General features: G+C 37.5%; 2 protein-coding genes across 3 annotated transcripts in view; one reads left to right on the plus strand and one right to left on the minus strand.

Moving 5' to 3' along the window:
• AAGAB (alpha and gamma adaptin binding protein) overlaps positions 1-24,034 on the minus strand; it is a 45,938-nt gene extending 21,904 nt beyond the window's left edge. For both annotated transcript variants that reach the window (XM_045541587.1, XM_045541577.1), the window contains exons 1-5: positions 23,862-24,034; positions 8,872-9,062; positions 8,658-8,754; positions 8,222-8,311; positions 5,178-5,261 (exon numbers count right to left, since the gene is read on the minus strand). In XM_045541587.1, coding sequence (XP_045397543.1) covers positions 5,178-5,261; positions 8,222-8,311; positions 8,658-8,754; positions 8,872-9,062; positions 23,862-23,934 — 535 coding nt within the window. In that variant the 5' untranslated portion in view covers positions 23,935-24,034. The remainder of the gene's footprint in view (positions 1-5,177; positions 5,262-8,221; positions 8,312-8,657; positions 8,755-8,871; positions 9,063-23,861) is intronic.
• Positions 24,035-24,197: 163 nt separating this feature from the next.
• Positions 24,198-25,615, plus strand: part of IQCH (IQ motif containing H) — a 201,869-nt gene continuing 200,451 nt past the window's right edge. Inside the window, exon 1 of the mRNA XM_045541606.1 lies at positions 24,198-24,286. The gene's annotated coding sequence lies outside the window, so the exon portion shown is untranslated. The remainder of the gene's footprint in view (positions 24,287-25,615) is intronic.

Below are 25,615 nucleotides of genomic sequence, written 5' to 3' on the forward strand. Positions count from 1 at the left end.
CTCCTGAGTAGCTGGGACTACAGGCAGGTGCCACCACATATGGCTAATTTTTTTTTTTTTATTTTTGGCAGAGACAGGGTCTCACTATGTTGCTCAGGCTGATCTCGAACTTCTGGGCTTAAGCAATCCTCCCACCTCGGCCTCCCAAAGTGCTAGGATTACACACCTAGCTCATGCTATGCCAAATTTTGTTTTCAGCACTTTTTTCTACTTTTTGGTAATTATGAATAATACTGCTATGAGCATTTGTACACAATTTTTTGTATACACGTTTTTAGTCCCTTTGGGTTTATATCCAGGACTGGAACTGCTGGGTCATATGGCAGGCAATTCTATGTTTGACTTTTTGAGCAACTACTATTTTGCCAAAGTGGCTGTAGCACCGTTTCACATTCCCACCAGCAGTATATGAGGGTTCTACTTTCTCCACATCCCCAACAACACCGGTTATCATCTTTTTGTATGTGTGCTAAGTCTAAACTGGGCAGAAAATGTTTGCTCCTACCCATCCTAGTGGGTGTGAAGTGGTATCTCATTCTAGTTGTGATCTGCAGTTCCCTGATGCTAATGATGTCAAGCATCTTTTCATGTGCTTACTGGTCATCTGCGTATCTGTTTTGGAGAAATGTCCACTCAAATTCTTTGCCACTTTTTAACTAGCTTATGTCCTTTTATTATTGGGTTGTAGGAATTCTTTATTACATTCTAGATATATTCTGCTGATCCTTATCAGATACATGTTTTACAAATACTTTCTCCCATTTCAAGGGCTATCTTTCACTTTCCTGTAGTGTCCTTTGAAGAACAAAAGTTTTAATTTTGATGAAGCCCAATTCATCTATTTTTTCTTTGGTTGCTTATATATTAACTTTTTTTTTTTTTTTTTGAGACAGGGTTTCACTCTGTTGCCCAGACGGGAGTAGAATACAGTGGCATGTTCACAGCTCACTGCAACCTTGAATTCTTGTGCTCAAATGATCCTCCCATCTCAGCCCCCTGAGTAGCTAGGACTACAGGCATGCAGCACCACTTCTGGCTAGTTTTTTAAAAATTTTGTACAGACAGGGTCTCACTATGTTCCCCAGGCTGGTTTCGAACTCCTGGCCTTGAGTGATCCTCCTGTCTCGGCCTCCCAAAGTGCTGGGATTACAGGTGTGAGCCACCACACTGGGACTTAAATTAACTTTTAAGAAACTAAAGGAAAAAAGTTATAAAGATATCCTATAACCAGTTATGTTGTTCAGACTTATAATAAGTACTCATTAAATCATGAATTCCCATGTAGGAAAACTTTATCTTGGTGGAGAAAGCTACTCATTTCTAGGTTTTTAATCAACTAGATTTTCAGATTAAATATTTGACCTTTGAATGTCAAGTGTCAAAAAAACTGCAAAGAAATAAAACCCTAGTCAGATGTGTATGTTTTCAGTTCTATTTGTCCTAACAGCTAAATTTCCACAGTCCTTACTAGAATTGGAATTATTTTTTCAAACTGAGCACATTTAAACAGATTTTTTTTTTTTTTAAGAGATAGGGTCTCATTCTGTCACCCAGGATGGAGTGCAGTGATAGGATCATAGCTCACTACAGCCTCCAACTCCTAGGCTCAAGCCATCCTCCTGCCTCAGCCTCCCAAGTAGCCAGTACTTCTGTGAATGCCACCATACCTGGCTAATTTTTTAATTTTTTTGTAGAGATTGCGTCTCTCACTATGTTGTCCAGGCTGGTTTCAAACTCCTGGCCTCAAGTGATCCTCCTGTCTTGGCCTCCCAAAGTGCCAGAATTGTAGGTGTGAGCCACCATAACCAGCCTTAAATGGATTTTTTAAAAGTGTTTTGAACAAATATTTTTCTGCAATTATACAAAATTAAAGACCAGCATGGCATAATCTAACTGTTTCATTACTGCTCGATAAATACTAGACAATACATAATCCCAAATAATCAATTGGTATTGTGTAATTTCCCAACATAAAATCCCAAAGGATCAGTTGTGATTACAGTAACTTTTCTAACCAAAACAACAACAAAAAAAATCAGTCATTAGTGTCCTGAAAAAGGTATCCATCCAATACCTCTATTGTCTTTTCTTACTTTGTCAACAAACCTTTTTATTTAAAAAACTTTTTGGTTTAAAAAGTTTTCTGAGTGGCGATGGTTGTACAACAATGTGAATGTACATACTGCCACTGAACTGCACACTTAAAAGTAGTTAAAATGCTACTTGGGAGGCTGAGGCAAGACTGCTTGAGCACAAGAGTTCGAGGTCAGCTGGGCAATATGGTGAGACCTCATCTCTAAAATTAAAAAAAAAAATAAAGAGTTAAAATTGTAAATTTTATGTATATTTAACCACAGTTTTTTTTTAAAAGTAAGAAAAAAGCAGGAAAAATGAAAGAGAAATAGGAGTAGAGAGGACAGAGATCCACTAAACAAATAAACCAGTCTGAGTACTTGCTGACAGACAACATTGAGACATTCAAGAAAAGCCTGCTGAGGAAGGCACAGTTCACCAGGCACTCAGATCACCAGGAAAGTGAGGCTCCACAGCACAAGGGGTAGGTCACCTTCCTGTGAAAAGTAAGATGATCCACCATCTATCCACACAGAGTTTTGTCTCTAAAGTAAGATGCAGGGCTCTATAAGGATGTTCTTTATAATTCCTAAGACCTGGGTTACTTTCAAATGTCATTGTATTTCCATATTCCAGGCTTCTCCTAGAGAGAAGATAGTTAAGTTTCCTTCATACCACACAGGCCAGGATCCTCTTAAACATGGGATTAAGCTAATGGCAAAATTTTGGGTTTTGGTTAACAGTAAACCAATGTACCAGCACTGTAGAGAAAAAAGAAGAAAGCAAAGACGCTTCAGGGCAAAGAACCATGAAAAATCCACAGTATGCCTCTTTGCTCTGCAGTTCTTTTATGAATATTGTTTAATGCCTAAAACAAGTAGAGTGGCATTTTTTTCAGAAAACACCTTTGACCATACTTCCAAAGTAATAAAGTGTGTTCAGTCTAGCTTCCAAATTTATAGTCACAAATGTACAAGGCAGTACTTTTTTAATGTATGAACTTGGGAGACAGATTTTTCAAAAAATTATTGAAGCCAAATAAGATTTTCTGAAAATAGTTCTCATGATGTAAGAAGCACCACTGATTATAATTTTATTCTTAATTGATCCAGTTTATGTACTAAATCTTAAACTTATTTTTATAGTTTAGACAGTTTAGAGCAATGCCTCACTATGGTAAATAAATGCTCAGCAAAGATTTGCTGAATGAATGAATGAATGAGAAGGACCAACCCTTAATATGAGTTTATTTTGGTAACAGAGAGATAACAACATAGGGTAAAATCTCCTTATTTCTTCTAGATCTATCAGGACCTTATTTTGACTGCTACAGCAATACAATAAAATCTAATATCTTTGCAATTCAATATAACAGACAAATTAGATTCCTTCTAGAAAGAAAAAAGGGGTAAGGAGGAAGGAGTAAGGGGAGGAAGAGGAAGAAATATCTTATTATGCCAAAAGGACCTTCTCCAATGATAACAAGGGTTAGATCAGACTTCAGGCAAGCTAAAGGGTGCCCATCTCTCCTAACACTCAAATGACTACCAAAAATTGAGGTGAAATATTCTACTTCTGTAAAACTGATCTTCCACTTGACCCTTTATCTCAGGGAAGATATGGCAGGTCCACCGTAAAATATTTTTCTCATTTCCTTCTGTAGTGTTTCACTTAGCATAGCACACTGGTTTAGGTGGCCAACAGCTACAAAAAAGAAAAATGTTACACAGGCAGCAATTCCTAAAGGACTATGCTATGGATTGCATTGTATCCCTCTCACCTAATTCATATCTTGATGTTCTAACCTCCAGTACCTCAGAATGTGACCTTATTTGGAGACAGTTTCATTGCAGATGTAATCAGTTAAGATGAGGTCATACTGCAATGCAGTAGGGTGGACCTCTAATTCAATAAGACTGTTGTCCTTATAAAAAGAAGAAATCTAGACACAGATAGGCACACAGTGGAGTTATGCTGCCACAAGCCAAGGGACTACCAGAAGCTAGAAGACAGTCCTAGAATAGATCCCTCCCTAGCACCTTCAGAGGGAGCATGGCCCAGAGGACACATTAATTTTGGACTTCTGTCTTTCAAAACCGTGAGACAATAAATTCATGTTGTTCTAAGTCATCTAGTTTATGGTGTTTTGTTACTGAAGCCCTAGCAAACTAATGCAGACTACAAGAGGTTAGTGTGTGCCAACTAGTCTACCCGCTTCCGACTGCATTTCAGATCCAGCTTTCCAGAGCCCCATGGCCACTGCCACCACATTAGCCCAGGCCAAACACCTCACTCTTGAGCTGCTACCACAGCTCTGGTCTTCCTCACCTCAGACTCTACCTTGACTTCCTTCAACTGCCAGAACCTTCTTGCACACCACCATGACATTAACCTTTCAAAGATGCCAACTTCTTTGTATCACTCCCTTGTTAAAAAATCTCCAGTGATTTACCAATTCCTGCAGGAAAAAGCCCAAATTCTCCTGCCTAGCATTCAGGCCCCTCTCTAAGCTAGCTCCAACTGGTAAGTAAGATTCTGCTAGTGACCTTAGAACATTATTATGAATGCCATGCTTTCTCCTCTGGTTGTCATTCTCCCCTTTCATCAACCTAAATCTTGACTATCTCATGATAACTACCATCAGCACCCACTTTCTTCCTGAAGCTCTCTCCATGTACTTGAGCCTAACACAATGGCCCCATCTCTGACTCTGTGTACTTACTGCCTGCATCAATCATTCTGCGCTTATCATAGACTGTCTTGCATAGTTACCTGGCATTTGAAAAGTGTACACTTGGATTCCACAGCTGGGATAGGTGCTTCCTAATGATAGAGTCCATGTCTTACAATTTTGGAGGTATTTCTCAAAGCCAAAGACAATGCTGGGCATGTTATAGGCAACCTCTAAATTCCTATGAATTAACTATTAACATGTATTAAAAATTCCTAGAAATGCTACTTTTGGCTCTTCCTTCAACCAGGGACTTGAAATTGGAATAAATCTATAGATTTCAAATAATCCTAACAGTTCCACATGTATCCGAATAATTTAAAACTTACAAGGAACAGGGGGAAAAAAATGACTTTAGCCCCACATTACTTACCATTCTTCATCACCACATTGGACCAGACATTGGCATTCAAGGCTTGTACAATTCGCTTTACTCCTGTAGATTCTGGGAAGTCATCTAATCAGAGAGGAGGAATATATATATTTATATACACACTTACATACATACATATATATTTATATAAATGTATGTATATATACTCTAAGCCGTATTTTCAAATAACTGTGGTATGATTATCTTATTTAGTTGTTACTACATACTCTAACTTATGTAATAAGGGAAGAAAAAGCAAATACAGAGCTTAGAGCTCCTGATAAGAATATTCTAGAAACTAAAATAATTAAATAAACACGCAATATAAGAGGGTTATATAATAAAGTTATCCCTGTTGCCTCACCAATGGAATCCACTCACATTCCCCTGAAAATGTAAGACTCTACCAATTACATAATCCTAGCATAGTACCAGAGATACTAGTCTTGGTTATCTATGGAGAATGAGTTTCCTGAGGGCAGGAATAGTCCTCTTAGTATGCTATAAAACCCTATAAATGCTCTATCTTCTGCTGAGAACCATAGAATAATAAGTATTATTTATGACAGATAATCTAGAGAAGAACTTCTTCATTAGGGAAAGACAGTTTAAGAGAGAGAAGTGAAACTACTGTAACTGTAAGTGTAAGAGACAGGAAAGGGGTCATTACAACTAGTTTACTTAGTTTAGTACTGGTACTATCCTATTTCTTGAATTTGACTGATTCAACTCAAAATAACAGGGCAGTAATCCCAGTCAGTACATCAATAATAAGGTGGTGTTCTTAGCTACAACACAGGTATGACTGTGTACAAAGAAAATGGAGACCCTTTAAATACTGAGGACTATAAGACAGCAAATGGAAAATAACAACAGAAATAGTTTTCATGTGCTTGAAAAATAACAGTGTCCTAAGAGTTTATAGAATACAGAGAACCTGTCTCTAATGGCCTGGCCTGGCCCTAGGTAGTTTAACAGGAAGACCACAGAATTGGAAGTCAAAAGATATTAATTTGAACCCAGAGTCTGTCCCTTATTAGCTATTTGATTAAGGGCAAATTACATATGCTATCCTCAAAGAAAAGTAGGGATGATAGCACTCTATGCACACCTCTCCTGGAGGAAAAGTGCACTGGAAGTTAATGATTTGCTGGTGTAACTTTCCCCTCTAGACTGAAAACTTGAGGGCAGGAATCTTGTCTTATTGAGTTCATCATGCCCACTGTCTAACATCGTGCCTGAAACACAGCAGGCACTCAGCAAATATCTGATGGATTGATGAATCATTTAAAGCATACCAACCTAACAGAAATATGGTGAGGACTACACTGAAAACACTCTACAGAGATGAATTTATTACCATCAATGATTAGATGAAGACATAAGAGGCATGTTTATCTTAACTACGAATGACTTAATTTTTGAAAGAATGTTTAGATGATACAAACAGGAACCAAAACTGTGGTCTGAAATGAAGAGCTAGAACCAATAAGATGAAATTTAATACAAAGAGCATAAAGTCCCATACTGATGTTCAAATAATACATTCAAATAAAAGATGAGGGAATATGGCTTGGGAACAGCTTATATTAAAAAATTTTAGGAAAGTTTTCATTACTTTACCTAAAGATGATGTGTCAAAAAACCTATTTTAAGATTAAACCGAATTAATACAAGAATACTGTTCAGATAAAGGGCAAGAGGTATAGTGATATAAAAAAGCAGAGATTCCAAAATGGTAACAAATACTGACTCCCAAAGACAGTAGGACAAAGAAAAAATTGTAGTACCAGAAATAATTAATTACACATATGTTCACATGCACAAAATAGGGCACAAGTTTTAGAGGACCTAGAAAAACACAGAAAGAGAAATTGTTCTTGCTAATTTTCAATATTCTTAAAAAGGTACAAGGAGAAAAATCAGCCCTTTTATTTCATTTTTGTTCTCTTTTTCTTTGGCAGGGTTTTATTCTCAAATGTAATAGCATTTTTGAAAAATTCTAAATAAGTCAGAATATAAAAGAATATTTCTTAATTACCTTTTTTTAAAAATAGGTTTCATATAATGACTGATTATGTCCTATCTATGTACTTTAATTCATACTGGTTGCCCCTGCCTAGAATGTCTTTTGGAACAACTGGCATCTTTTCAATGCCACCCTTCCACTGGTCCTCTAGCTATAAGTCTAGTACTTTTTCCACTTCTTCCCCATGGAACAGGTGACATGTGAAGAGTTCATGAAGCCAACACAGTCTCTGAATTCCTAAACAGAAATAATCTCTCCTGTCTCTGAAATACATGGCACCAGTATTTTTTCTATAATACTTACGGCATTTCATTTGGTAATTCAATTATTTGCCTACACATTTTATCTCTTGTAACAGATTATAGGGTTTTGGTGGGCCAAAAGCCATCTTATCCTGGTAGATCCCACAATAGTTATACTTGGAAGAAGAAAAGATGAGAAAAGAAAAGGGGGAGGGAAGAAGGAGAGAGGGAAGAAACAGAAGGTCCAGACAGCAGGAGAAGGCAGTTAATATAGCTCTATGGGGGGGGGGGGGGGGCGGTACAGAGGGAGAAGACATTCTGGATCTATTTTTGGTTTCAAATGTCCAAAAGATATACAAATAGGTCTGCCATGGCCCCTGGAGTTCCTGGGAATTCAGCCTTAGGTAACTGTGAATTCAAAATAAGACACATAAGCTTTATCTATGAATATAGATAGGTCTAACTGTCCTCTGACAGTGGAAAAGGATAAGGGATTGGGGAAATGACAAAGATTTTACATAAAAATCCTTTACCTTTATCTGTAAGAAAAACAACATTTTCAAAAGTCCTAAAATGGATGGTGAAACTAAATAAATGGATTATTACATTAATGGTAAGACCACATCAGTGAATTCTGCACAGATTTTTTCAAACAGCTGGGGAAAAAATATTTCTTGAATTTCACTGTGATTCTTCTTCTCTGAATTAAAATAATCTCTCATATCTCAATCTAAATGCCATGTTTTCTATTATACTAACACATAAACACTTACCATCTTCCTCTGGTAACTCCTCTGGGCTAAGTTCTACTAACTCAAAGCCATGTTTGATGCACCATTCTTGAGCTTTTTGTCGGTTTACACCTAAAATAATGTGCAAAAGAATCTTTATAAGCAAAAATAAAACATGAATACCCCTGCAATGCTCTCCACAAATCTCAATGTATTCCCTTAATGTCTATGTTATTCTAAATTTATTCTAGGTATCTAAAATAAAATAATATAAAGAAGACAATTTCTCAAAGTATCCATCCCTAAAAAAAAAAAAGGAAATATTACAAAATTCCAAAGAAATATAGCTGCAAATATTTTTGTAAAGTAATAAAGTGACATGAGATGTACTGTTCTAAGTTAAGGAAATAGGTGTACTCTGTTTACCTATTGCATAGCAAACATACATATCAACTACTATCCCATCTGCATGCCTTACCATTTTCAGATACTCTGTCACAGACCAAGATCATCACCTCAGGTAACCATGCTTCTGCCAGGGGAAGCCATGAGGAGACACTATCAAGACCTGATTTCTAGAGGGAGCAAAAACAAACAAACAGAAGACAGACATGTAAGAAACTCACAGAAAATGTAGGGGGAGAAGCACACAATAATTTCTTATTCAAAGCTCTATGAAAAACAAGTCTTACTTGTGTGCTGTCAAAGTAAACCACAAATGCTTGGACAGACTCCGCAATCTCTGCAGTGACAAGAAATTTGTTTGGCACCACACATAGATTGATATCTGCTGAATAGTATTTATTATCAATGGTCCAGGGATAAAATCTCACAGCATCATTGGAAGTCACTTCCACAGTAAGATCTTCTATTCCAAGAATATCTAAATAAATGACACAACATTACAAAGGAAAGTGCAAAACCAATATACATTGGTCAATTTTCTCAATAAGATACCAGATTAATCTGGTACTTTGGCTGTTTCCCTTTGTGCAAGGATTTCAAAGAGCTCTGCATTTATTAGGTCATTTTATTTTCTGATCATTTGATGATAAAAGTAATGGTGACATAATTTAAGACATTGGGTTTTTTCCTTTAAGAATGCAAAAATCATTATGACTAGATAACAGATGAGAGAAAATCATCATCTAACCAGATATCCAGAAAAGAGCAAGTAGAAGAGGAAGAATGACAGCTGCATTTATCTTGTTGCTTAAGTACTTCATGGGAGGTAGAAGATTACAAAAATCTTATAGAATTTCTATTTTGTACTTATCACAAGCTAAAAGGAATATAGGATTAAGGTTAACCATTAATAAACTAGAAGAGCTACATACACTGCTTGGACCAAATGCTTAGACATTAACTAAATTAATGAAATGAAAGAATGGCTACAGATAAATGACCCCAGTTCTATTTGTATTCAGCCTTGTTCACAGTCTGAAAGCCAATCCAAATCCTTGTTTGATGAAGACACTGCTGGTAAATTTTAAATCTATAATCACCAAGCAAATTACTGTAAATGTTTTAATTATAACTAAATCTTTCAGAAATCCAAGTGCATAATAGGAAATCCTCAGTAAGAGACAAGTCAATGATGAAAAAATAAATATATATACATGTGATCACAGAGCCATCGAAGTATTTTGCTTCCCTCATGTCATACAATACTTAGAACTGGAAGAGACATTAGAAATTGTTCTATCCCAAACTTCCATCTCTCACACCCATAACCCCACTTTCATTTTATACAAATGTGGAAAATGAGCTTACAGAAGTAAAATGAAATGTCACTAATTGGTTTATTAGAAGAATATAGAGTAAATAGTCACAACTGCTTTTTGATGCATAGTAAGAGAAACATGTAAAATATGCCTCAGTTGTGGTTTTGATTTGCATTTCCCTGATGATTAGAGATGTTGAGCATTTTTTCATATATTTTTTGGCCATTAGTCTATCTTCTTTTGAAAAATTTCTGTTCATGTCCTTTGCCTACATTTTGATAGGGCTGTTTGATTTTTTTCTTGCTGATTTTCCTGAGTTCTATATAGATTCTAGTTAACAGCCCTTTATTGGATGTGCAGCATGCAAATATTTTCAACATCTCTAATCAGGGAAATACAAATCAAAACCACAATGAGATATCACTTAACTCCAGTGAGTTATCAAAAAGTCCCAAAACAATAAATGTTGGTGTCGTTGCAGAGAGATAGGAACACTCATACACACTGCTGGTGGGACTGCAAACTAGTACAACCTCTGTGGAAAGTATTATGGAGACACCTCAAAGAGCTCTAAGTAGAACAACCATTTGATCCAGCAATCCCATTACTGGGCATCTACCCAGAGGAAAAAAAGACATTCTATAAAAAAGATATCTGCACTAAAATGTTTATAACAGCACAATTCACAATTGCAAAGATGTGGAAACAACTCAAGTACCCATCAATACATGAGTGGGTTAATAAAATGTGGTATATATATATATATCATGGAGTTCTACTCAGCCACAAAAAACAATGGTGATCTAGCCCATCTTCTATTATCCTGAATAGAGCTAGAGCCCATTCTACTAAGTGAAGTATCCCAAGAACGGAAAAACAAGCACCACATGTACTCACCATCAAATTGGTATTAACTGATCAACACTTATGTGCACATATAGTAGTAACATTCATTAGGTGTCAGACAGGTGGGAGGGAGGAGGAGGGGATCGGTATTATTCACATCTAATAGGTGCGGTGCCCACCGTCTGGGGGATGGACACGCTTAAAGCTCTGACTCAGGTGGGGCAAAGGCAATATAGGTAACCTAAACATTTGTACCCCCATAATATGCTGAAATAAAAAATAAATAAATAACCTAAAAAAACAGAAAAAAAAATATGTCTCAAACTCATAATTAGTAGAACACTGAAAACTAGAAGTTAGATTTTAGGATGCAGAGCTAAGATTATATATTTGGAAAGCTGCCATCACTTTTGCTCAACATAAAGATATGGGGAAATTATTTAGTCCAGAAGACTGCTAAGGATAATGTATAATAATATACAAAATGTGTATGTGTATGTACACGTGTGCATACTTTTTGTTGTTAAAGTTTCATTACATGGTTATTAGGAGGAACTCGTCTTCTGAAAAATGAAAAGCACTTTTTTTAACAAAAAAAATTAAATTTAAAATAAACTTAAGGTTGTATGTAAAGGCATATTACAAAACGTCACCCAGGTAGGAGCACAATGGCACATTCATAGTTTCCTGTAACCTGGAACTCCCGGGAACAAGCAATCCTCCTGCCTCAGCCTCCTGAGTAGCTGGGACTTTACTTGATTATGTTTTTAAAGGGGGGAAACACAAGGAATAAAATATAGTAATGAATTCACTTGTTTTTAAGGGGAAAAGTTCAAAGGCAAAGAGACTAATATTCCTATCATTGCCACAATCAGTTCTTGGTATTTCCTAAACTGGTTGTAGAGTTAAAAACTAGAATCAAATTTGGGTTATGCTTTTTTCAAATCAGCATCTTCAACTAACAAGAAAAATAAAAGCAATTAAAATGGCATATAATTACTGAATGCAATTTAGAATATTTGGATCCATTAAGGTTTGTTCATTTTATTAATGTTTAGAATACAAAAGAATACACCAATGTTTGTTACTCAGAACTCTTAGGATTTCAATTTTATGCTGCCTTTGATTTTTAAATGATTAAGATACTTACTTAACACACAGAAAGAAACTATTTCTTTCTCTTTTCTCTAAACCTAGATGGGAACAGAACCAGTAAGTTGGGACAATGTATTTCACATTTCAACGTTTTAGTAGCTGATAGGGTTTTTTTTGTTTTGTATTTTTTTTTAATTCTCTGTGCTGACTAAAACAAGCTGATAGCTCAATTTACTGATCAGGTTTTTTTTTTTTCATTTTTAACATTTCATGTCTAATCAGATACTTTCTGCAAGGCTGCATATGGACTTTATTATCACATCTGTGCCATATTAAAACTATGGAGAGAATGTTGAAGGCTGTCTCATTCTTGTTCTTATCATCAATATCATAATGTAGAGTTTAATTTAAAAAATGTAAATGTCTACACTCAATATAGCTTTCCTCCCTCATCTTTCCTATTTGGCTTCAAATGCTTAACAAGTTTATTCTTTTTCAAATTACAACAAAATCACTCAAATGTTTATGCACACGGCTAAGAGTTTCTACTGATCAGCTGATGTAATTCACTCATTTCACAGATGAGAAAACCGAGGCCCAGAAAAAATAAGCCACTTGCCTAATAGGAGCAAAGCTTAAAACTGAATTCAGGTCACCAGCATTCTTTCCTGCCATACTGTGATGTTATAATATTTAGCATCTGAGCTAGATCATACTCAAGTCTCCAACAGTCACAAGCCAAAACTAACCTATGGACCTAAAGTATCCTTTGTCCTTTTAGGAACACCAAAAAGAATAGCAAGAATGAGGGCACCATTATACATGGACCTGCAGCACTGTTAACACATCAGAAAACTATGGCATCTGGGTATTTATATGTGATCTTGAGGGTAGTTTTTTGTTTTTGTTTTGGCCAGGCAGACTTCCTAGAAAAACCTCCAATGGTCTTCTTTCTTTGCCCTTCATTAAACTGAATTTTTATGTAGCCAACTCTGATATGCACAAGTAAAATCAAGAGCAGCTTCACCCTCCTCCTGGTGGATGTCAGCCTGTCTCAGTCACATTGCTGGCAGCCACCTGGTGGAGCTGTAATACATCATTTAAGAGACAAACACTAGGTAATTAATAGCCAATTCCGTTAGTGCAAACTTGGTTTCACAGCTTAAAACAGTGAATTTGTAGTGCTTTTATATGGGAAGTTAAATGTCACCCTAGTTCCAGTAGCAAGTATAAACCTTCCTTCAGTTTTAAGTGCAAGTATAAACCTCTTTCCCTATATGAGAAACTGTTTTTACACAGCCATCAATTCTCCAATTCTCCAGTAACTCCTATTTACTTTTTCACTTCCTTGGCAAACTTATTTCCTCTATAATTCCACATGACAAGTTATTGAAAAGGAAGAGTCAAGAGATTTGAAGGAAGCTGCATGCGAAGGCATTTCAGCTTAGTAACACAGTATCTCCCTTTCCTCTTGCCCAGCGCTGCACTACTCCCTGTCTATCCTAATATTCCTTTCCTCAGAGAAAGTGTACGTGCAGTATGCAATCAAACCAAAGAAAAGAGGCAGCTAGCTTTCTATTCTTAAGAATCAATAGGAGGTAATACTCTCTCTAGCATGAATTAGGAAGCAGACTGAAGTTCAAGGTGAATTCCCAAAACACCACAAATATTCATTTTCTTTCATACACACACACACACACACACACACACACACACACACACACACACACGCCCTTATCTCACCCCCTCATCTATCCACCTCAGCCGGAAAAGACAAAGTGCATTCCAAACCAGGTACATTGATATTGTTTTGGTTTTTTCATATCCCCTCCAGTAAAATAATTAAGTACACATTTAATACCAGTAGAATTAATGTGCACTTAACAAATCATGACATTCTTTGTGAACAAAAGTTATTCAGTGGTTAAATCATATTTCCTATGCCCTGAGGCAAGTGATAGCTGCCACCTTAAAGCAAGATGGTCCTTCCAGAAACCAGCACTTTTCTGAGAATGCAAAGTTGGTTGTATTCTATCTCATAAATTGAAAGTGCCTTTACAGACAGGCATCATAACCTCTTACCCTCACAAGGTTTGTCTTTCATGGTATCTACTCTTCTGGAAACCCAAAGTTCCTCTCCCTCCCGACCTGTGTTTGAATGCTGGCTCTTTGCAGGGCCTTGGAAAGATTAACCTCTCTGTGTCTCATTTCCTCACCTGCAAATGGCACAAAAATAATCCTCAAATGGCTTCTTAATTAAATGAAACAATGTAGAAGAAAGCACAGACACTGAGCACAGTAAATACTTATTTTCTTCTTCCCAATTTAGTTTTTCCCATTTGTGACAGCATTCCTGACTAGGGGTAGGTTAGAAACACACTGAAGAGAGTTAGTAAGAAATATTACAATTAGGAAATAACCGCCTCCTTTAAGCTGCTCTGGCCACTCCCTTCCACCTCTGACCACCCCCTAAAATATGCCTTCTCAAATTTTTCTTTCCCATTGTTAAGGCATACACTGAGACAGAAGAAAAAATAACTAGGAAAATATAGGAGGCAGCAGAGTCTGATGTCAGCTAAAAGGAAAAGTAGCCATTATGAAAGAAAAGAATTGAGCAAAATATGATTTAGGAACAAATATGAAATTCAGAGTTTTCATTCACCAGCAAGGAAAAACAGAGATCTTTAAAAATCATAATGGATCCATACTGTTGCAACTAGTTACAATTTCTAAGCCACCATTTCATGAAAATGTCATTTAAGTAGGATGCTGTCAAATACTTTGTAGCACTTACTAACAGATTATTCCTTAAGTACTAAGAGTAGATCATACCACTTCAATGTAAAGGGCCTTTGTAGCCTATGTAACATTTAAAAGTTAACATTAGCGCTAGAACTTTACACAGGAAAATGTCAAGAAATTAGTGTCTGGGATTCCCTGAGTAATCATACCCCAGCCACCTGGTGCAAGTGTATGTAATATTTGTTTTAGTCTATTTGACCAGTCAATCACTGGAGCAGTATTAAGTTGCTGAGCGAAGAATAACTGGATTGAGTTAAAGCAATCTTTAAGCCCCTTCAACAACAGCACAGAGATTCTGGTTTGCTTATGACACTTAATTACCTCTCCTTGACACACTCCTTTTCTCTGGTCACACTCTAACTTCTCATTTCTACATGCTCTGGGGCTTATTATATCACGGTGGAAAAGTTTTAAAAATTGAAACAGAGGAAATCCAACCCAGTTCCCTTTCTTTTCCTCAAGTTTACTTTGTCCCAACAGTTGTCTGGAATTGGTCACCAGAGCTTCATCTTATAATAATTGGGGCAGATGGGGGATGCATAATCTCTGCTTGCCTTTAGAGGACTTCATAATGCAGTCAGAGACAAACATGCACACAAAACATAAAGAAGCTGGCAAGAAGGGGAGAGAGAAAATATGGAGAAGTGTTTTGAGGGCCAAGCAGGAACCATGAGCCTATAGGTTTTATGGGCTGCATGCAAAGGCTACTTTGTCAATCCTAGTGGTACAGCGATGGACAATTCCCACCCATATTTTGTGGGGGAGGGGCTTCTTTGAATTCCATTGCTAGTTCTAAATATACTTCTAATGCAGTGGTTCTCTGTAGGAATGTGATTTTCCCCCCTGAGGACATAATGTCAAGAATTGAAGACATTTTTGGTTATCACAAGTATGGAGAAACTACTAGTATATAGTGAGCAGAGGACAACAATACCGCTGGACATCCTACAATGCACAGGACAGCCCCACACAAGAAAGAATTATCTGGCCCAAAATGTCAACAGTACTAAAGTTGAAAAACCTTGATCTAAAGCAAGGAAACCTAATGGTTGACCTAGCCGTATTCATGAAACAAAATAAAAGTTCTGGAATGTAAAGTTGGTTTTATTCTTTCTCAAAGAGCTGAAACTAGTCATTACAGCCAGGCATCATAACCTCCCACCCCAGACACAAATGTTTTCCATTTATATCTTATAAATCTCTTACAAGTATCTTCTTTGATTATTAACCATAAAAATTATTTGGCAAGTTCATCTTAGATGCTTGGAAAATAATCTATGAATGACAGTTTTATGGAAGAAAGAATGCATAAGCCTAAAGGACAATTTTAAGATGAAAATAATTTTCATATTCAAATGGTAATTTTCACAAACAAATCAGCATCAAGTAATAAAACTTTATAAGAAATGTCAATGTCTGTTCAGGATGACAACAGTATCTGCAACAGACGCTAATTTACTCTGAAAAAAGGCAAACATGTCTAGATGAATTTTCCAAAACAGAATAAATTTAATAAAGAACATTTACTTTGTAGCCCTTGTGCTCAAATATTAGCTTTGCCCATCAGAAAGTGTCACAGATGGCCGGGCGCAGTGGCTCACGCCTGTAATCCTAGCCCTCTGGGAGGCCTGAGGCGGGTGGATTGCTCGAAGTCAGGAGTTCGAGACCAGCCTGAGCGAGACCCCGTCTCTACTAAAAATAGAAAGAAATTATCTGGCCAACTAAAAATGTATATAGCAAAAAATTAGCCGGGCATGGTTGCGCATGCCTGTAGTCCCCGCTACTCGGGAGGCCGAGGCAGTAGGATCGCTTAAGCCCAGGAGTTTGAGGTTGCTGTGAGCTAGGCTGACGCCATGGCACTCACTCTAGCCCGGGCAACAAAGTGAGACTCTGTCTCAAAAAAAAAAAAAAAAAAGAAAGTGTCACAGAGCTAACAGATCCAACGTCCCAACATCCAAAAGGTCCTTCCAGAAGGGTAAAATCATTATTGGGCAATACACGGTCAATGGATCATTGATAAATAGGACTTCATCAAAATTAAAAACTTTGGTATTGCAAAAGACACCAACAAGAAAACCAAAAGCCTAGCCACAGAATGGAAGAAAATATTTGTGAATTATATATGGATAAGGAACTTGTAATAAAGAACTTTTTCATCAAGAAGAAGACAAAAAAAAAAAAACAATTTAAAAGTGGGCAAAAAAGATTTGAATAGACATTTCACCAAAGAATATATTAACACATAAGTGGACTATGTGCACAGGAAAAGATTCTCAACATCTTTAGTTATTAAGGAAATGCAAATCATAACTATAATGAGACACTACTTCCTACCAACTGGAATGGCTATAGTAAAAAACATAGACAATAACAAGTGTGGTCAAAGATGTGGAGAAACTGGAATCCTCATATACTGCGGATGGGAATGTAAAATGGTGCAGGCACTTTGGAAAATGGTTTGGCAGTTTCTTAAAATACTAAACACAAACTTACCATATGACCCAGCAATTCCACTCTTGGGCATCTACCCAAGAAAAATGAAAACATATATCCACATGAAAACTTGTACAAGAATGTTTATAACAGCATTATTCACAATAGTCAAAAAGTGGAAACAACTCAACATCCATCAACTGATGAATAGATAAACAAATTGTGGTACATCCAAGCAATGAAATATGAAGTACATACTACAATATGGATGAACTCAAAAACATTATGCTAAGTGAAACAAGCTATACAAAAGACCACCTATTATATGATTCCAATTATATAAAATGTCCAGAAAAGGCAAATCTATAAAGACAGAAAGTATACTAGTGGTTGCCTAGAGCTACTGGTGGGAATGAGGCATGACTGCAAATAGACACAAGGTTCCTTCTAGGATGATAAAGTGCTCTAAAATCAGATTGTAATGATGGTTGCACAAACCCGTAAATATATTAAAAATCACTGAATTGTATGCTTAAAACAGGCAGATTGTACAGTATTTAAATTATACCCCAATAAGGCTAAGAAATCACAGAAGATTTTTGGGAGACAATGCCCTCATTTTACTGATGAGGTAGGTGACCAGGGCACATAATATTTTATTAATAGTACTCAGAACAATGGATGGCACATGTGAAGGTACTTAGTAAATATTTGTGGAATGAAATTAATTTGTTTAAAGTCATACAGCGAAGAAGAGGATAGCATTTAGTGCTCAACATACAGTTTTTTCCTCACAAAAAATCCTGCATAACCCCATTAGAATTCAGACAGAATGGCAACTCTGTTATATCAGCATCGCAGTGCTGTTTACTGCTAAATGATCACACATTTTCCTGCTCTGAGTAGTCTGATTTGATCCAAGTACGGTGATACTTTTCTCCACTTCTATGTAGAACCAGACATCAGATAGATCTGTATGGAAAATTAAACCCTAAATGGGTTGCTACTGAACCTAAAACTTAATAAAAACTAAGAGTTTCACAACTGTCTTAATCCATCTTATCCTACATCAATCTTGCTTCCTGGATAAGTAATTATTAGAGATGTACTTGTGGTATCTGCATATGCTGGGTCCAACATTAATACAACGTTATGTCCAGGTTATCATTCTTACCAGAAAAATTGAAAGTTTCATACTTTAATCTTATAAAAAATGATTTTATATCAGATTTCATTATTTATTGAGTGCTATTATTTGTTGAGGAATTATATAGGGCAAAAGGCAGCAAGTTGTTTAAGCCAAATGACCACTGCATACTTGCTAGCTATTTTTACCTTTGCCACACAAAAACAGGCAGTTAGATGGCCCGGAAATAAAGGTCTGAATCTAGACATGCTCAGAATCTTCCAGGATGATACAATACTGTCCATATCTTAAATGGTTTTGTGCAACATAGGCTGATGTATAATACTGTTCCACTGGTATTTCTTCTCCTACTCTCTATCCCCTCCCCTATTTATGGGTAGGCCATTTAATGGAAAGACAACACCTTATAATCATTACCCTCATCAAGCCATAGCTAAAAGACTACTCTAAAACTTCACACACAATGTCAAATTCTCAGTGGGCACAGTGGCTTACACCTGTAATCCAGCACTTTGGAAGGCCAAGGTGGGAGGCCAGGAGTTCAAGGCACAAGGTTCCTTCTAGGATGATAAAGTGTTCTAAAATCAGATTGTAATGATGGTTGCACATACCTGTAAATATATTAAAAGGAGTTCAAGATCAGCCTGAGCAACATTGCAAGACACCCCGTCAGCCCCCCACCCGCCTTTGCTACAAAATAAAAGAGTCAAATTCTCTACTCCACAACTAGAGAAATAAACTGGATGCCAATAGAGACATTTTCATTTCTTATTTAACTTATCACACTTCATCTACTAAGGCTCCAACTACCATGGCAGAATAAAACAAATGTAAACTTATTTTGAGAGCAACAAGGGTTCTCATTTTAGCAGTAAAACTGTCTATGGCGATTTCTCCTATCCCTACCTCCACTGTGGGTACATCCAGTTCTGGTTGCCAAGAATTTGATCATATTTTACATTTATAGAACTAGAATTGAATCTTAACTTCTCCAACTTTTATGAGCTGAACAACTTTGGAAAACCACAGCTACTTTCAACTTTAATTCACATACACATATACTGGAACATAATGTGGACATGTTTTTTAAGTCCCTTTGGGTCTGGAGAGAATATAAACTTGTATTTAAGCTTTCCCTTCTCCTTAGATTGAAGACTTGATATCCCTGTTTTAATAAACATAAAAATCTTAAGCCTTCTTCCAATGTTAATTGAAAATTTAAAATATATTAAGTATAATACCTAAAAAAAATTGTTTTCCCTACCCCCATCACCAGCTGAAATCACCACTCTAGTCTGACCATCTACTTAATCACTCTGGGATAACAACTCTAGGCTCTTGTGCTGGATCTTGCTGGCCCAATCTTCCATCCAATCAAGAAAATAAAGACTTGGAAATATACAATCCAATCAATGGCAGAGTTCTCCTACCACAACAAAATAAGCAACTTTGCTTAGGCAAAAATTATCACTTATTCCAAGAATATATCAAAAGGCTCCACTAGGAATACCTCAAGCAGCTGCAGAAAAATGCAAATTAGATGACAAAAGCTCTTATCCCTATTTTGTTGCTAGACATCAGTGGCAAAGCCGTACAATAGGCTCTACCTTTGAAATAAGAATGTTCTCCTTAGTAAGTTACTTTAAGATTCTTTTGTAAGTTTAGGAGTCTGACAGACCTAGAAACAAACTCCTGGTCTTGCAAAAGAACGCATACTTTCCAAAGAAGCAATGTTATAAATGATGGCAGGCTTCACCTGTGTAATTCTCCAAAGCCTTAGGTTACCCATCATATAATTGAACTTTTTGGTTCTACAGTTTCAGAAACCTGAGGACCAGAGAATTGTTTCTATGGGTAAATGCATCTGAATTCCAAACACAAAAGGTTAAATTTTCTACTCCACAAGTCAAGTGTCTAACTGCAACCTTAACATGAGGTTTGATTCTTAAGTTTTCAAAAAATAAACACACAGAAAAAAATTAAGAATGCCAGAGTCAAGTTAAGAAGCATTCTATAACCTTAAATAAAAACAAGTAATTAACACAGTAACACAGAATTTTACATCTAGAAGGGATGTTAGAAATAGTCTGAAACAACCTTTATTTTCAATGTTAATCCTATATAGTAGGAATAACCAATATATATAATGTCTCTACTTTGAGTTCACTCAGTTGGGAAAAATCCAGACATCGTTAAAGACTACCAGGCATGCATAAAGCTCTTTTTAATATATATTTAATATATTTAATATTATATAGATTAAATAATGCTCTATTTAATATAGGTCCTCTGGGCAACAAGTTTTTTCCCTCTTCATTCAAAATCAAGACTTCAATCATCCTAAATGGCAATGCGAGCACATTTTAAAACCTTCTTTTAGAGGTTAATCTTCTCTATCATTTCTTACACCAAAGCCACCACTTTAAATTTAAATAGTTCTGACTGCTACAGAATCCCAGCACATTTCATTCATACATTCCCATGCACACAAATCCTGAGTTTGAACATATGCCCCAGCACTTACTACCTGAGCACTTTGGGCAACTCACCTAGTATTTCCAAGCCACAGTTTCTTCATCTGTAAAATGGATACAACCTGCCTTCACAGAGATATGAGGACCAAATTAAATGATGTGAAAAGATATTTGGGAAGGGTAATGATATGCATGTAAATGCTTATTATGATTATAAGATCTCCAAATTCCTACATTTCACTAAAAGAAAGAATTTTGCTCCACGTGTTCTGGATGTTTGTTCAGATGTAGAAACTGAATGGACTACAGTCGCTAAGTTGGCATTATATAGCTTAAAACCAGAAGTCTCCAGGAACTTTTCTACCTAAAGTTCCTTCTAGGGAAGGAGAGTAAGATGTCACATTTTAATATTGTCACTAGAGGAGCATACATTTTCATTACATCTTTCTCCATGGCAGGAATGGTATCTTAATCATCATTTTAGTTGCAGTAACTAGAACAGAGACTAGCTCTGTGTTTAATAAATATTTATCAGAATACACTTTTCCAGAATAAAAGTAAAATGTTCATAAAATATGTGAGGTGGAAAGAGCTCTGGCCCTGGAGTATAGACACTTGCTCTCACACCACATATAACCTTGCACAAGTTCCTCAAGCATCCTGAGCCTTCATTTCTCTTTAAAAGTCTACACTGTAAGTCAGTAACACCCCTTTTATCTGATGTCAGATACCCACCCAGAATACTGAAAATAAGTCCTTTGAGTGACAAAAAAAAAAAGTTACTCACAAAGTCCATGCATGTATTTTATCCATAGTAGAAGCCTACTGATTCTTATTTTAAGTACATTTCTAACAAACTTGGTTGTTTGGTTGTGAACTATTTCCCATTGTTGGTTAAAGGCAGTAAAATAGATCACATGTTGAAGGAAAGAGAAATTGGAGCTTTCTCTTGCTGATGCATAGACTGGAATCAAACCATCTCAAAAAGGTATATCAGATTCAAGGCAAAACTATACCATGGCCTAATATCACTGAACACTTGACAAAATGTTATGGTTGTCTCCATCTCTTATGCCAAAATTAGCCTCAACCCATGATTAATTTAATTCAATCTTTAATTACGGTAAAAGAATAAATGCTCAGCAAATACGTCATTCTAATACTATTCACTACTACTCTAATCATAACCTTGGAAGAAATATAAGCCCACTTTCATGGTTCACTTTTCTTTACTCAAGTAATCTGCTAACTATTCTTTCATCTTCTACTATATAACAAATGAGTCGCAAAGGAAGGTCATCTAATTTTAACCTGCGCTGTAATTATCTAAGAGATACTTTACATACAGAAATAAAATGGATTATTTTACAGAATTAATTTTACCCCCAATAACGTTAATACACTTTACAGAAGTACAATGTTACTATTTGCCAACTACAGCTAATCAGCTCCATCAAGGCAGTGACCACTTTGGCCAGTTCTGATCCTTAAAGCACATGATAGAGCACCATAGCCATCAGAATACTTAATATTTCTGAGGTTGTCTTTGAAAAGACTTTCATATATCATTTATGGGAATCCAAATGTATAAGTCTTTTGGAATGTTAAATACACTGAGAATTTTTAAGAATCTTGAGCAAATTCTGCTACATTCACTGGATGGATATATGAAAGAAACCAATTTTTGATAAATATTAGGATCAAACATATTAGGATAAAATATCAGGATAAAATTGAAGATGAAATGTAATTATTTATTTCTTAAAAACAATGCATTGGAAAAAAAGGCTGGAAGGATACACACAGCATTATTTGTGTTTGGGTTATGAGATTATCTATGGCTGACATTTTCTTTTCTCCATATGCCAAATTTTACTTAATGAATATGCACTAGGTTTACAATGAAACAATAAAAAAAAAGGAAGGAAGGAAGGAAATGGGAAGGAACACTGCTTAGAGATAAGGAAATGGCATAATTAGACCAGTTAGTTACCATTTAGCAAGTGCTGTAATTAAATTAAACTTTTACCCCAGCAAGGAACTTTCTAAGTGATCACAAACAATAACTAAGTCATAGAATATTTGTGTTGGAGGGACATCTTGCCTAATTCTGTCATTTGACAGGCGTAGGTATAATTATACAATTGCTTTATAGTTTACAAAGTGCTTTCAAAGTGTCATGTCACCTGTCCTTCAAACGATTCTGTGAGATAGGTTCATATGCCCCATTTTAAGGATCAGGAAACTCAGGGTTAGAGAGACAGCAATGTGCTTTAATAAAAATGTCTATCATTTATCGAATGCTTACTATGTGTCAGCTTCTGAGTTAAGCACAATCCTGTGAAAATTATCCCATTTCACAGATAGAAAAACTGAAGGGCAGAGGTTGACTTGCCCACGATCATACAGATAAGAGACACTGCTAGGATTCTAAGCCATACGTTTAAAATAGAAGCCTTGAGTTAAACATAATTTAACCTCACAGAGCCCTTCAGTGGTAGAGTTGGTCTATGATCCAGTCCCATGCTCTCTACTACATTGGCTTTCTTGTCTAGGGTTTCTTTTAAGAGTTGCTTAGTTTGACAGCCACCAGGAGGGTCCAGAAGCAAAGACACCAGGCCCAGTAATACCCCAAAACTAATGTTAGCAGACAGCCCACGCCTCAGCAGGAAGGCAAGTTAGTGAATAACTACAGAGTGGAGGGAACAAGGCTAACAAGAGTTATATACATCAAGGGGTAGCCAAGAATTCAGAGGAAACACACTCTCTACTTCAACAGCAAGGATAGCAAGAAAACTCATAATATCAACAATTCCAGCACCTTACACTCGTAACTCAGCAGTCACTGAGATGAACCAGAGAGCCTTTAGGTTCATCCCAACGGATCCTCGCAACAACCTGTAGGATGGGCTGGGCAGGGCAGGTCTCAGTGTCACTTTACACAAGAGCCGAAAGGAATGCAGAAATAGGCCGGGTGGGCAGAAAAGCAACGAGTTTAAGAGCCGGGACAGACACCTGGGGAGACTGGGCACCTCGACCGAGTGGAAGAAGAGCCCAGTGCCCGCGACGGGGCCAAGGCCCAGAGAGAGGCCGCGGTCTTGGGGCTGTCGCCCGCCGAGCTCCAGGGCTTTGGAGGTTGGCCCAGGCGCCTCGCTACTCACGTTGGACCAGCCGGTCTCCGGTGAAGGTAGAGGAACAGCTGGTGACCAGCGCACAAGGGATACCCGCAGCCATAACTGCGCCCGCGAGCCGGTTCCGTCAGGGAGCCGCTTCCGCCTTGGGCGGCACCACAGCCGCCGGCGCGAGGGGGAGACGCGCCAAGAAGAGCGCGTTCTCCGAGTGGACTGGCTGCCCGGACCCCACCTCCCCCTCCCTTCCGCTCCCAGCGTGGAACAGGCCGGGCCGAGCGCGGTGTTGCCATGGGGACGAGCGTACCTCCTCCCGCCCCCCTTCCCCAGCTCCGCCTCCCCGCGCAGGTTTCCGCGCCTAGAAGCTTCGCCTCCACCGGGAGGTTTCGCCTTCTCGGGCCCTAACCATGACTGAGGAGACTGAAAAATACGACCCTGTTGGATCCATCTTAATCCAGGTGGGAAACGGGCCTTCCCTGGCTCTCCCCAGCCCCTGCACTTCCGAGAGAGGCCCAGCGACTTGGGGCGCCGTCCCCAGACTGCCTCCCGCACGGGAGGAGCTCCCCAAAACGCCCCCCAGACCTCCCCCACGGGCCTGACGCGCTCCTGGTGCCGTCCCCTGGCACCGAGGCACCGTGTTAAAATGTTATATTCTGAAAAATTGGAACCCATGACGTCGAGAAGTGAAAGAAAGACAAATCAGACTCATTGGGAGGTGATAAGAAATTTGGGGAAAAATTGAAATACCTGAACTGTTTTTCTTAAGTACCCCAATGTTTTGGATCTACATGTCCTTTGCTTGGGAACACACACGCAGAAAAATATGTTAAAGATAACTTGGATTGCAAATCAAGTTAACGTTTTGAAATCAGAAATGTGACAAATTTTAAAACTCAGCGAAACAGCTTTCTAATCTGAGAGGGAAAATAATCAAGAAAGGCTTGACTTCTCCATTATAACTCAGATTGTAACAGTTACATTGAGATTTTTCTGAAATATTTAGAGCATTTTGTTTTTTCCTATTTACGTATGGTATTTCTGAGATGTTCCCACATATATCATCACTTTCTTATACATAGCTCCATTTGACTGAGGCTTGAAGTAATTTGCCTAAGGTCACTCTAGCAGTACTCTCACTCAGTGGGTCTGAAGTGGGACTCACTCTTCAGAGGGTTCTCATGTTTCTTTCTGTCAGAATTTTGATCTCTTACCTCCTATCTGAGGGATTATTCCCTAAATACACATTCTCCCGAATATAAGCCCCTACACTCATCAATTTCATAGACTGACGCATTATGAATCATGCCTAAATCTTACCTCATCTTTTATCATCCTCTCTTTCACCATCACTCTGCACTGAGTTTAGCCAAAATGCAAAGTCTGAGGGAAGAGTCCCCACAAGACTGCCCTCACTTCAACACCAACTGCAAGTTAAGGGGTCCCTAGAACCACCTTCACTTCAGACCAGCTGGCTACAAATTTAGGGGTCCCATGACTACCTTCGCATTCAATAATTCGCTAGAGCAACTCAAAACACAGGAAAGTGCTATGCTTACAGTTATGGTTTTACTATAGTGAAAGGGTACAAACTAAAATCAACCACGGGAGGAGTTGTATGGGGCAGAGTCCAGGAGGGGTCCAAACACGGAACCCTGTGGAGTTGTAGACATAATTACCTTCTCCCAGCCACAATGTATGACAGTATTCAGAGAATTGCCAACCAGAGAAGCTTGCCTGAGCTTTTGTTATCCAGAGTCTTTATTGGGACTCAATCTCATACTGTCCTT

This window comes from Lemur catta, chromosome 1 (assembly GCF_020740605.2).
Source record: "Lemur catta isolate mLemCat1 chromosome 1, mLemCat1.pri, whole genome shotgun sequence".
Lineage (NCBI taxonomy): Eukaryota > Metazoa > Chordata > Mammalia > Primates > Lemuridae > Lemur > Lemur catta.